The 12904-nt window shown below is 31.9% G+C and overlaps 2 protein-coding genes and 1 non-coding gene across 3 annotated transcripts; 1 reads left to right on the top strand and 2 right to left on the bottom strand.

Annotated features, from left to right (window-relative positions):
- Nucleotides 1-1726: 1726 nt before the first annotated feature.
- MIR4364B (microRNA MIR4364b) lies at nt 1727-1829 on the bottom strand. The gene has a single exon (NR_048665.1). It is a non-coding gene; the product is annotated as a microRNA MIR4364b (primary transcript).
- Nucleotides 1830-3293: 1464 nt separating this feature from the next.
- LOC100808727 (uncharacterized) lies at nt 3294-7330 on the top strand. Its single transcript, XM_003551479.5, has 7 exons — nt 3294-3641; nt 3961-4213; nt 4957-5157; nt 5249-5894; nt 5979-6067; nt 6141-6200; nt 6322-7330. The coding sequence occupies exons 1-7, from the start codon at nt 3465-3467 to the stop codon at nt 6363-6365; spliced, it is 1470 nt and encodes a 489-aa protein (XP_003551527.1). The 5' UTR covers nt 3294-3464; the 3' UTR covers nt 6366-7330.
- On the bottom strand, nt 7163-9762 carry LOC100799873 (fructose-1,6-bisphosphatase, chloroplastic). The gene is made up of 4 exons (XM_003552168.5): nt 9217-9762; nt 8647-8871; nt 7585-8091; nt 7163-7484 (listed from the first exon to the last, which is right to left on the bottom strand). Exons 1-4 carry the CDS (start codon nt 9643-9645, stop codon nt 7413-7415), a joined length of 1233 nt encoding a protein of 410 aa, XP_003552216.1. The 5' UTR covers nt 9646-9762; the 3' UTR covers nt 7163-7412.
- Nucleotides 9763-12904: the final 3142 nt, after the last annotated feature.

Here is a 12904-nt window from a genome sequence, read left to right as displayed (position 1 = left end):
AAAGTTTTTTCTTAGTTACACCATCACATGTTGATTTGTTCTATATGTGGGGAAGAGAAACACAATATGTGTTAAGTCTGGGCAGTCCAATATTACAACTAGACGATCTATGCATCCTTACCCCATGATTTTGATGATTACAAATGCATAAATTATTGATAGACTAATAAGCTATTCTTAAGTGAACAAGACTTACTACATATGAGCACACATGGTATTATTTTCTTATCCTATAAACTCCTATTAAGTGTGCGTCCAATCACAAGTGGAAATTATTTTGTTAAAGACAATACCTTTATTTGTAAAAAGGCTTGTGAAAATTTTTTAAATCACAATTTAACTTCCCTTCTTATGATATTTACAAAGAATAACAATCTTTGGTAATAAAAAGTTGCACATGAATAACCACTAAATTAGAGCTATTATTTATTTTATATATTATATCTGTAGTAGAAAATGTATATATTTATTAACATTGGTTGATGCAATTTAATTAGTGACCCACTTATTCAATCGTCACTAACCCATTGACCCAATGTCCTAACTAATTCAACAATCAATCTGGTTCTAATAGCATTCACTTTGTTATAAAATAAGCTAAAAATTATAGATATATTTTTTTTATTATAAACAACACAAAGACAAAAGATAAAAGAAAAATTGACAAAAGTGTTAAGAAAAAAATATTTATATGCATGTTTAGTTTAGTATAGATTTGTTCGTCAATGTGTTCGGGATAGACATGATAACAAGGCCAATCAAAAGCGAGTTTGACTTTCTCTGTCCTTGCTTTTTTCTAAAGGTAGGACAAGTTTAAGATTAGATTTATAAAAGATGGGAATAATATAAACCCACGAAACTCAAATAGAACTTGCTTCACATTTTTTTAAAAACATATGTTACTTATATATATATTAAAATAAATTATCTATTAAATTATTAGTTTTATTGTAATTAAAATATGTAAAAAATTAATAAATGATAAAGATCTTAAAAATAAAAATAGAATTAAATTATATTTTTAGTGGAATTTCATAAGTTGAATTATTTAACTATTCAAATATTTAATTTATATTTTTAATATGTCTAAAAGATAAAACATAAAAATAAAATCCTAACTCTAATATACATACAGATTAATTATTCATTTAATTCTTATAATTACTAAATCTTTTAATCTCTATACTTAAAAAATACTTTCTTTTAATACTTAATCCTTACACATACTATTATAATTTCATTTAATCTTTATCCTAAAAATTAAAAGGATTGAAGTGATATGTATAAAAACTTAAAAATATACCACCAATTGTGTGAATTAATTGGTGAGATTATCAAATCTATCTTTGATCCGGTTACAAGTCAAGGAAAATTGAAATTTGAATTTAGTCAAAACAATTTTTCTTGGTAAAAAATAAAAATGATAGATCTGAGTAAGAAAACTTGACAATCCCACCCACTTAATCCCCCTAAGTTCAAAATACACAAGGAGGCCTCAAAATGTAAAACATTTGGGAGTTGCTAGGTGCACCCAGCAACATTTCTAGTGCACCCAACAATTATGTGAATGGGCAAAATTGTCCTTATTTAAACAACGTGAATACTTTCATACGAAAGAAGGTTCTTTCGTTGTTGTTATTTTCAATTGCGGAAGAACCTTCTTCCGTGCCATCTCGCGGAAGAACTTCTTTCGCAAGAAGCCATAGAAGAAGGTTCTTCTGCCATTGAAAATAACAATAGCGGAAGAACCTTCTTCCGTGGATTCGCACAGAACAAGATTCTTCTGTGAGATCGCACGGAAGAAGGTTCTTCCGCTGTTGTTATTTTCAACTGCGGAAGAACCTTCTTCCGTGAGTTAATTTGTTTTTTTGGTTTTTAAATTTTTGGATTATTTTGTATTTGCCTATGTTGTTTTGTATTTTATATTTTACTATTACAAAATTTAATGCATATTTAATTCGGGTTATTATTACAAAATAAAAAATATTTATTTAATATATATTAAATTTTGTAATGGTAAAAAAAATTTGTGATAGTAAATATTTTTTATTTTTTAAAAAATATACGAATTAAATATTTTTTATTTAATTTGTGTTACTATTACAAAATTTAATATATATTTAATTTGGATTACTAATACAAAATTTATTGCATTAAATATTTTTGTAATAGTAACCCGAATTAATGCATTAAATATTTTTTTTTAATTCGGGTTACTATTACAAAATTTAATGTATTAAATATTTTTGTACTAATAACCCGAATTAAATATGCATTAAATATTTTTTATTTAATTTGGGTTACTATTACAAAATTTAGTGCATATTTAATTCGAGTTATTATTACAAAATAAAAAATATTTATTTAATATATATTAAATTTTGTAATAATAAAAAATATTTGTGATAGTAAATATTTTTTATTTTTTATTTGTGATAGTAAATATTATTTAAATTTACATGAGCATTAAATATACATTAGAAATTGTTGTGATATATATAGTAACATTATTTATTTGATAACCTAATTGGCTTATTATCCCAGTTATTATTACAAATTTTTTAAATATGCAAAATTTAATATATATTAAATAAATATTTAATATGCATTAAAAAATATGTATTATCACAAATTTTTTTACTATTACAAAATTTAATATATATTAAATAAATATTTTTATTTTGTAATAATAACCCGAATTAAATATGCATTAAATTTTGTAATAGTAAAATACAAAATAACATAGACAAATACAAAATAATCCAAAAATTTAAAAACCAAAAAAATAAATTAACTTACAGAAGAATGTTCTTCCGCAGTTGAAAATAACAACAACGGAATAACCTTCTTCCATGTGATCTCGCGGAAGAACTTCTTCCGCAGGAATCCACGGAAGAAGGTTCTTCCGCTGTTGTTATTTTCAACTGTGGAAGAACCTTCTTTCATGACTTCCTGTGGAAGAAGTTCTTACGCGAGATGGCACGGAAAAAAGTTATTCCGCTGTTGTAAATTTACAACTACGGAAGAACCTTATTCCGTGGCTTGCTGCGGAAGAAGTTCTTCAGTGAGATGGCACGGAAGAAGGTTCTTCCATAGTTGTAACATTAAATGCGGAAGAAGATTTTTCCGCAGAAACATTAAGGGGTATTTTGGAAAATATAAAAAATTGTTGGGTGCACCAGCAATCTTGCTGGGTGCCCCTAGCAATTCCCAAAACATTTTGATTTTATTTAGGGTTAGCAGCAGAATAATTCTTTTATTTATTTATTTATTTATTACTAACCTCACCAAGTCCAAGGTTTCGAGTGTGGGAGAACGATGTGCTCATTACCGCCAAAACCTCAAGTTTCAGGCACCAGTTCAAATAAACTCCCGCGTCCTTTGCCCCTCCCTTTTTAATGCAGCGCCAATTTCTCTCTCTCTCTCTCTCTCATTACATCTGATCTGATCTGAGTGTAACAGCAATGGCGGGGAAGCAATCCAAAGCCAGAAAGCCGGAGGTGTTCGGGAAGGGCAAGGTCACCCCTACTCAGATCGCTTTCATCGTCGACCGATACCTCTGCGACAACAACTTCTCTTCCACTCGATCCACCTTCAGAAACGAAGCCTCTTCCCTCATCTCCCATTCACCCATTCATGAGGTATCCCTTCACCCGTTCTTCCTTTCACTGCATGTTTGTGTATCTTCTTCCACCCCTCTTGTTTTTTTTATCGACTTTTATACAGATTTGGCCATCTGGGTCTTTGATTTTATCCAAAAGTTTGGATTTTTAGACCCCCATTTTCAATTTTTTCCCGACCCTTTTGGTTTTTTTTGTTCTTATGAAGATTTGACCATCTGGGTCGTATTTTTTTTATCTTAATTTTTCAGTCCTTATGTTTTCCTCCGTTTAGTTGAAGATTTGTTCATGTGGGTGTTTTAGGTTTTGGGTATTGATGGAAAACTTGAGTTTTTTTTAGGCACCAAAGACTTTGTTGACATTGGGGGAGATGCTGGATGAGTATATCTGCTTGAAGGAGCAGAAAGTGATGTTGGATCAGGAACGGGCTGTTGTAGAACAAGAGAAGAACCGGGTTCAGATGCTGTTGCAAGGCATGCATAATGTAATGACTGCTTACAATGCTAGTGGAAATCTCCCTGCACCAGCACCTGCTGTTAAATCTGCAGTTGTAGCAGTTCCTAAACCAACACTTGGTTACAAATCTCAACCAGGTACAACCTTTGCCCCTACCTTAGTTGTTTTTTTCTTAATATATGTGCAGGTTCTATGCTTGATATTTATTCTTCTTGGGGAATTTTACTAGTTCTCTGATGCAGAAATTCCCACGTTGACTGATTAATCAATACTCAAACTATGTTATAAACATCAGTGAATCAAGGCAACAAATAGTATTTGCATGCTAGGAGCCTTCAATTTGGGTTTCTTACCTAGATTTTGGTTCTGAAGACTGAAGATAGTAGAGGAGAGTGAAGAGCTCTGATTGACTTGGTTGTGTTGTACTATATTTTCAGTAAATCAAACTTGTTAATTCAGTCATAAGATGTTTTTGCTGTTATCGTATACATGTTTAAGCTAGGAATGAATACTCGATAATGTGTTGTTGAAGAATGATTATCAACTGCCTCAAGTCCTGGAACTGAATGTAATTGATTAAAACCTTTTAGCATTAAATTGCAATTGAAGCAAAATTTGTCTTGCGAGGTGTGCTTGGTTGAGTAGGTGGAAAGTCAGGTGGTTGAAATTTGGAAAGAAAATTAGTTTACACTTGCATGGTACAAAAGAAGTATGAGGTGTAAAATAAAATTTACTTCACTTTCACTTTTGCTTGAAAATTGTTCTAAACTGGTCCTCCATTTCTTACCTTCTCATTTTCCACTTGCTCAACTGAGTTTTTAGGCTGTGTCAGTGACTTATTGACCTTGCTTCATTATGATTGTTGCTGCTTTTGTATTAGGCAATCCTACTTCTGTGCAAAATAAATCAAATGCACCGCCATTGCCTCAATCTAGCAATTCAAACGCTGAGGGTGGAAACTTCTCAACACCAACACTGAATGTATCTGACAGAAAGAGAAAGGAAACTAAAGCTGTGGATGTTCCTTCAGCTGCTAAAAAACCTCGTGGTAGATCATCCAGTAGGAAAATTGTCAGCCATGGTATGGTTACCTCATAACTTGTGCATCTGTTATAATTATTGGCTAATCTCATGAGATCATCACATGCATTTTGCCTTATCTCTATTTTCAGGTCAAAATGCTCCGCAACAATCTGATAAAGCTGTCAATAATACAATGGTAGCTCAGCCTTCTGCCATTCAATCTTCATCAGAGAACTGCATACCCAGGGAGTCACAGGTTCAGGGATCCAATGTTGCTAAATGTTTATTCAACCAGTCTACAACTTCTGTTCCAAGTAATTCACCGGTTCCGAAGACACCTCCTAGAACAAAATCTTCTCACAGTGACACACATATATCCCCTGCTGAGATTTCTTCGGTTGCAACTTGCAACCGTGCAGTTACACCCAGTCGTTGCACTGTAATTTCAACCAAGAGAGTTATGGTCAGCCCTGCAAAACAGATGGCTTACATAGAGATGAGTCGTTGTATTTCTCCTGTCAAGACAAATTCAAGTAAGAGGGATCATGTTAGGAGCAGGTTGAACTTTGATGCTGCCGATGTGCCTGGGAGTTTGGACAATCCATTGCCCAATGAGATTTCTACATCTGAGTCTGAAAAGGAATTGGACATATTTGACATTGATTTTCCTAACTTTGATGCCTTAGGGATGGACTTCTCCTTCACAGAAATGTTAAATGATCTAGACTTTTCTTGTGAAGGCATAGATTTTTCTTGCCATCCAACATCAAGTCCTTCAATGGACAATGCTTCAGGGTATTGTTTCTGTTTTCTGCCGCAAGTCCTACTTTGTTATTGTTCCAACTCTTCTATTTGATAATATTTTCCACTATTTAACAGCTCGTCTCATGAATGCAATGGTGATCATGCTACACCTGAATTATCAACTGTGGCAGAAGTTATATGTGAGAAAGATATGAAAGTACTAGGTAATGAAACCTATTTTGTATCTCAGTTTTGTAGGCTAAATGATAATTTACTGAGAAGCTTTCATTTTTGCAGGCCCTGAATGTATGACTGCGATGAAATTTGTCACAAAGAGCATAACTGTTATAAGCCCTGGTAAAATTATTTTTTTCAATTATTCTGTACTTTTTTTTTAAAAAAAAAAGGTTCTGCGTTCATATAAATTTTCTTTATTGATCAAACAGTAGTATTAACTAGTGCTATAATATGCCAACAGAGAAAAACCGCCAGCAGTTTGTGGATCCGGAAAATTGTACATAAATGACAATTTGAAGAATGACTCAGCCTGACTTATTAACGCGAGCTCACTGCAGATGTTTATATCTATTGTTCCAAAGAATTGCTCTCTGCTGTTGCACTAAATTTAGAATGATAACCTGCTATTCATTTATACCTTACAAGCTTCGCCTATTTGGTCAAGCTTAAAAAATGATTGTAGATAGCTTCCTCCCTTGTTTTGGTTTATTATAAGGATTCATCTTAGTTGGGTTACATTTTGATGGCAGTCATGGTTAACAGCCTTGTAATGAAGTCTAAGTCATTTAAGAAATTTCTGGATCTATGTCATGACAGTTAAACTTTCAATGGAAGAGGCAACGGGAAGACTAGACATACTGGAATTTTAATTTTTCAAGAATCTTAAATGGATACCACGATTATTTTACATTAAAACTTCCAATTTTGTATTTGTTAACAGTTGCGGGAAAACAATATAGCAATTGGTAAATGATATATTTAGTCATTGGTCCTGATTAGTCTAAATAATTTAAGTAGTGTCTCTTCTACCCTAATCAGTCAGTACTTGTTTTAATTTAGTTGTGGTAGGTAATACATAGGTGCATAAGTTTCAAGTTTCATCCAGTAATTACTGATAAGCTCAAATCTAAATTCATGTCAAACGTCTTGCATTATAAAAAATTTCCCAGAGTATGATTGTGTTAAATATACTCAATTCCTCTGAAGTTCTCATTGAAAGCAATAGGTAGTAACAGTTCTATAGTTAACATCTAGAACCATTTTACATGGTTTTGTATCAGCGTAGAAAGAGAGGATTGAAATTTACTGATATGAATGCTTCTATTGCCACAAAATTATATCCAATTTGAACATGTTCAAAGTTATACAAAATTCTTGTTCAAAATGATCTGCAGATTGTTGTAATCATTTTTTTCTTTGCACAAAAGGACGGGGGGGGGGGGGGGGGGGGGTATAAAAATAATTCTTAAGACCACATGATTGTATTGCTTGGAAAGTTTTGATTGGGCATAATTTTCATACACAAGTAAACCTCTTGCATTAGCTTATCATTTAAGCCAAGTACTTTTCCACCTTCTCTACCTCTTCTACGCTCCCAATGTACAGTGGCACTCGTTGATGAATCTGTCCACAAAAAGTTAAAGAATGAATAAGACTATCCATTATAACATTCACCCTTTACTTCTAAAGCATTTAGAGACATACAAGGTTCATCTATACATACCTCTGTTGGTTGAATGTCAAGTATTCTCTGGTGGCCATCTGACCCTTTTCCACCAGCCTGTTCTACTATGAAGCTCATAGGAGCACATTCATACAGGAGCCTGAGTTTCCCATTCTTACTTTTCTTGTCCCTGGGGTACCCATAAATGCCACCATATAGCAGTGTCCTGTGGAAGTCTCCTACCAAGCTACCAATGTACCTTGCAGAATAAGGCTTGCCGCTAGGACCTGGGTCCTTGAGATCATCAATATATTTCTTAAGCTTGTCATCCCACAACTGATAATTCCCTTCATTGAAAGCATAAATTTTGCCTGCTCTAGGTATTTGGAGGTTTTCCTGAGTCAAAACGAATTCGCCATACATCGGGTCCAATGTAAACACAAACACTCCATTTCCAAGGGTGAGAACAAAGATTATTGAGCTAGAATACATGCAGTAACCAGCTGCAAGAAGGTTGCTTCCGGGTTGGCACACGTTCACAACACATCTTTGTTCTGTTGTGTCAAGCTGCAAATTAGCATATGCATCACATTAAGCACTGAATTTCACTAACAATCCTTTTTGCAATTTTTTTTTCAACTCTTCCTTTTTAAGATAGTGTATAAGGAGGAGGGTGGAAGCTCGTTCCATGATCAAGGTAATACTTTACAAGTCTGAATTAGAGTTATGAACAACTAGTAAGAATTCAATCCAAGATCTTTATGTTTGACATGTTTGATAGTTGATTCAACCTTCAATAATTATTTTTTGGGTAACTTCTGATTATATTATCTTAGCATCTTATAGAGATTAAAAGGAAAATTAGAAGAATGGCAATTTCCTTTTATCTAAAGTAAGATGTATTCTACTTGATTCACAGCCACCTTTTTTCTTAAACCTTGTTAGTCACATTTTTAAACCAAGATAATAAATCACGTGGAAGCAAAAATCAAGTAACTTTTCAGTTTTTTTAGTCAAACCACTCCTTGCCTTTGAAACTAGATTTTCTAGGTTCATTTTATTTGAGCCGTTGTCAATCCTTTGATTAACTGAAATGAAATTAATAAACCATGGAAGACTTACTGTGGGGTCATCACCAATGTCAGCAAGACACTCATCATTGGGGCTGTATATCCCAAAAATGGACCCAGTTGACACTGCAGCATCAATATTGGATGACCCATCAAGTGGGTCAAACACCACAATGTAGTTTCCAGAATAACTCTCTTCTACTGCCACTGGCACATCTTCCTCCTCTGATGCTATTATCCCTGTCCTCCCACTTGACCTCAAGCAGTTTGAGAAAACCTGAAAAATGCAAAAACAACACCTTGGTTGTCAACCATAACCACTTCAATAAGCCATCACATTCAATTCAAGAACCCTTAATTTTGTTTACAAAATTTAAAAAACAATCCCTTGCAGTGCAGTCCTTTATGATACATCATATATGTTTTCACAATTTTAACTTGGACAAAAACAAAATTAATTGCTCAATGAATTGAACCAACTACGTGTATATAATTCTAGAAAGAAAAACCAAGGAATATTGTAATTGTAAGTTGCAACACTTTTTGGTCCTGGGTCTGAGACCACGCCACTTCAGGTGTTTCCCAATCCACTGAGTCAGAGAATTGTAATTGCAACACTGACCTCATTTGAAACAACATCAAGCTTTTTCTGGTCTTCCCCCTGAACATTGACAGCTCCTTGAACCCCAGTGAGGTTGGAAATGTTGGCTCTTTGCACCAAAGAAGCAATCTGTTTGCACGCCATGGAAATGCTAGACAGCACAATAGTGAGTTCTGCATCAATCACCCCAGCTTGCTCCTGCTTCAGCAACCAGTTAGTGAGTGTTTGAAGCTCATATCCACTTCTCTTCTTAGTCTCAGTGGTTGCAGCTTCTCCCACCGCCATGCACCTAACTCCAGAACCCCCCACATGCCTTCTCCTGCCACTTGAACTTGACAGCACTTGTTTGGTGTCAAAGACACATAGTTGGAAGGGGCAGAGACGCGAGGGTGAACGAGGCTTTGAGAAAATCAACTGGGAGGATGCTGTTGCTGCTGCCATTGCAACCATGGTTGTTGCAGAAGTTTACCTTTTTGGTTGATGATTTTAGCACTAGTGGTGGTTACATGGATTGTGTACTAAGGCACTAAGAGCAAAAAGATTGTGAGGCAGGGAATGATTTGTGATACTGTTGGTCCCACACTTATCTTCTTCATATAGTTTTCCTTCTTGTGACTGTGATTACTTGCTGATTCCAATTGCAATGCCACGAGGGATACTTGTATTTTTGTTGTTCGTGTGGCCTGAACGAATCCTAATGGGTGGATTTTGCGGCCAAGGTTGGGAGGGGTTTTAATCAAATTATATTTTTTTCAAAATAATTTATCAAAATGTTTTAAAAAATGTTATTTATTAAAATACTGTAATTTTTACTAATTTGGATACTAACATGTTGGCAATTGCATGAGATGAAATGGACTCTGTTATTTAAAAATTGAAATTAAAAAGTGCGTCTTGTAACTAGAGCCAGACATTTAGACTTAGACCCAACTTGTGAGTTTTTGGCTTAACCTGTTTAACTGGTAGGTTAAATAGGCTTGATCACGGGCTTTACTATGTAAGTTTTTTATACCTTAATTAAAAATGTATTTTTGTGGTTTAGTAAAAGTAAAATAAAAATAGATACTAGACTAATATAATAAATGAATTGATGCCATTTAAATACATTTCAAAATATTCAAACCCCAAACGAAAACTCATAAAGAACAATTATCATATAAAATGATAACAAAAAAAATTTAAACGGATTTTTAATTTGATTTTTAGTCACTTTTTAATTGAATTTTTCAGACAATTATTTTTAAAAGGTTGGAAAAATGGGCTGAAATTTAGATTTTTAATTATTTTTTTTTTGTTTTTCTTTTATTTTTTTTGCAGATGGGGGCAGACCTGTCTAAACAACTGGGAGCTTGTTAAGACATACACCAGTACCCTAGGTGAAAGGGCTAAAATGCCCTTCACTCTATTAATATAAATACGGATACAGTGCGCGTTCGTACGATTCTGTTGCAATGCTTCTTCTTCCTTCATGTCGTGCTTCTTCTTCCTCGTGGTGGTCTCTTTCATTCTTCTTCTTCATTCTCCTTCATGCACGTCGTGGTTGCGGTTGTTCTTCTTCCTCGTTGCGATTCTTCTTTTTCCTCTATTTCCTGCGCGACTGTGGTTCTTCTTCTTTCCTTCTTCCTTCACTTCCCGCACCGCCGTGGTTCTTCTTCTTCCTCTTTCCTATGTCATTTAACTCTGTTGGTGTTTCTTTTTCTTCTTTCGTGGGTGTTGCATGTTATTGATATTGGTTTGATGATGTTGATATTGTTGATATTGACAATCCAACCCATATGAACCATATGGGGTCATACGGATTGACAATCCGTATGGATCATACAGATTGCTGATTCAATTTATTTTTTTGTTGAATAATTCTTTTTTCAATTTTTTTTCTTCTAAATTTATTTTTTTTTGAAATTTTTGTTTACATTATAAATATATATTTGTCAATTATTATTTAAATTGTTTCGTAGTGTAATATTGTTTTGTAATGTTAGTGAAATTTTATAATTTTTTTCTGATTTATATGTTAAGTATTGATTTTATTTATAAAAAAATATATTAGTTAATACTAAGATTAGATTAGATTGCTAAAATTAAAATTAGATTGGTGAAACAATTATTTTTCAATATTGTTATATTATATTTGTTTAACTTTTAAAAAAATAGAAACAAATATTTAAAAGAGGTTGAATTTGTTAATTATGAAAAATATTAAATCATAATTAAAAATAACTTAAATTTGTTAGTTACAAAAAATATTTAAACGAAAATTTTAAATAATTAAAATTTGTTATAAAAATATTGAAACATAATTTTTAATTGTACAGTAAATCTGTTAGTTATAAAAAATTATGAAAAAAAAATTTAAAATTTAAAATACGATAAGATGATTAGTTTAAGATAATGCTTGAAATCAAATTTAAAAATATATTTAATTTGGTAGTTATAAAAAATATTGAAACCAAAATTTAAAATATAAAATATGATAAGATTCTTAGTTTAAGATAATGATTGAAATAAAATTTAAAAATATATTAAATTTTGTAGTTATAAAATATATTGAAACCAAAATTTAAAATATGATAAGATTGTTAGTTTAAGATAGTGATTGAAGTCAAATTTAAAAATATATTAAATTTGGTATTTATAAAAAATATTGAAACCAAAATTTAAAATTTAAAATATGATAAGATGGTTAGTTTAAGATATCAAATTTGATAATTATAAAAAATATGGAATCCAAAATTTAAAGTATGATAAGATTATTAGTTTAAGATAATGATTGAAATCAAATTTAGAAATATATTTAATTTGGTACTTATATAAAATATTGAAATCGAAATTTAAAATAAGATAAGATTGTTAGTTTAAGATAATGATTAAAATCAAATTTAAAAATATATTAAATTTGGTAGTTATAAAAAATATTAAAACCAAAATTTAAGATTTAAAATTTAATTATTAATCACTGTATGGGGCCATGCGAATTTAAAAATTTTAAAAAAATTAAAAAAATTACGGATTGTCAATTTTTATAGGTTATATGGATTGCTGATCCGTATGGACCACAGATTGACAATTCCTATATTTCTAAATTTTGTTATGTATTTCTTTTTCTCTGGTGGTGAATAATCACTCAACTTCACCGTCGTATCCTCTTGAATAACGCGGTATACCACTAAAGACAAAAATGCTCAGAAAAGAAAAGAAGGCTAACGAAAGTTAACAAAAACAACTTACACTAAGAGTGTGAGATTTTGTGGAAAAAAAAAAAGACGCTGCAGAAATAAAAAACCAAACTTCCTATTTGTAACTTAAGTGTAGTTTTGACATTTTTAAAAACTGCCTTGGGTTACCCCAGTCAGTTACCTACAGATTATACTGATTGCTATTATGTGGGTACGGGCTTAAAGAGACAGGCTTACCTAAATACCTTGATCTTTTTTTATGACGCCTTTAAACGTTGCCTTTTACTTGAAAGGTTTGTATGACGCACAAATGTAATTTATGTTTAATTCAATTAAAATACTATTTAATCATATTTTTCATATAATTATAAACTATTAATTTTTATGATAATTATAATTTAAAAATGGGCAAATTATGTTTTAGTCCTTAAACTTTTATCATTTTTTATTTGTAGTTCCTAAATTTTTATTTAATTGGTCTTAATCTTTAAATTATTATTCATTTGGTTTTGGTTCCTATTGTCAAATCTATA

This window comes from Glycine max, chromosome 18, assembly GCF_000004515.6.
Source record: "Glycine max cultivar Williams 82 chromosome 18, Glycine_max_v4.0, whole genome shotgun sequence".
NCBI classification, from domain to species: Eukaryota; Viridiplantae; Streptophyta; class Magnoliopsida; order Fabales; family Fabaceae; genus Glycine; species Glycine max.
Note: the sequence above shows the minus strand (reverse complement) of the source record. Positions and strands in the feature narration are given on the sequence as shown.

Coding starts and splice junctions, on each gene's coding strand:
- LOC100808727 (XM_003551479.5), top strand. CDS start 3,465: ATGGCGGGGAAGCAATCCAAAGCCAGAAAGCCGGAGGTGTTCGGGAAG. Junction 5,895..5,978: donor TCAATGGACAATGCTTCAGG/GTATTGTTTCTG, acceptor ACTATTTAACAG/CTCGTCTCATGAATGCAATG. Junction 6,068..6,140: donor GAAAGATATGAAAGTACTAG/GTAATGAAACCT, acceptor TCATTTTTGCAG/GCCCTGAATGTATGACTGCG.
- LOC100799873 (XM_003552168.5), bottom strand. CDS start 9,645: ATGGTTGCAATGGCAGCAGCAACAGCATCCTCCCAGTTGATTTTCTCA. Junction 8,872..9,216: donor TTGATGTTGTTTCAAATGAG/GTCAGTGTTGCA, acceptor TGCATTTTTCAG/GTTTTCTCAAACTGCTTGAG. Junction 8,092..8,646: donor ACATTGGTGATGACCCCACA/GTAAGTCTTCCA, acceptor GCTAATTTGCAG/CTTGACACAACAGAACAAAG.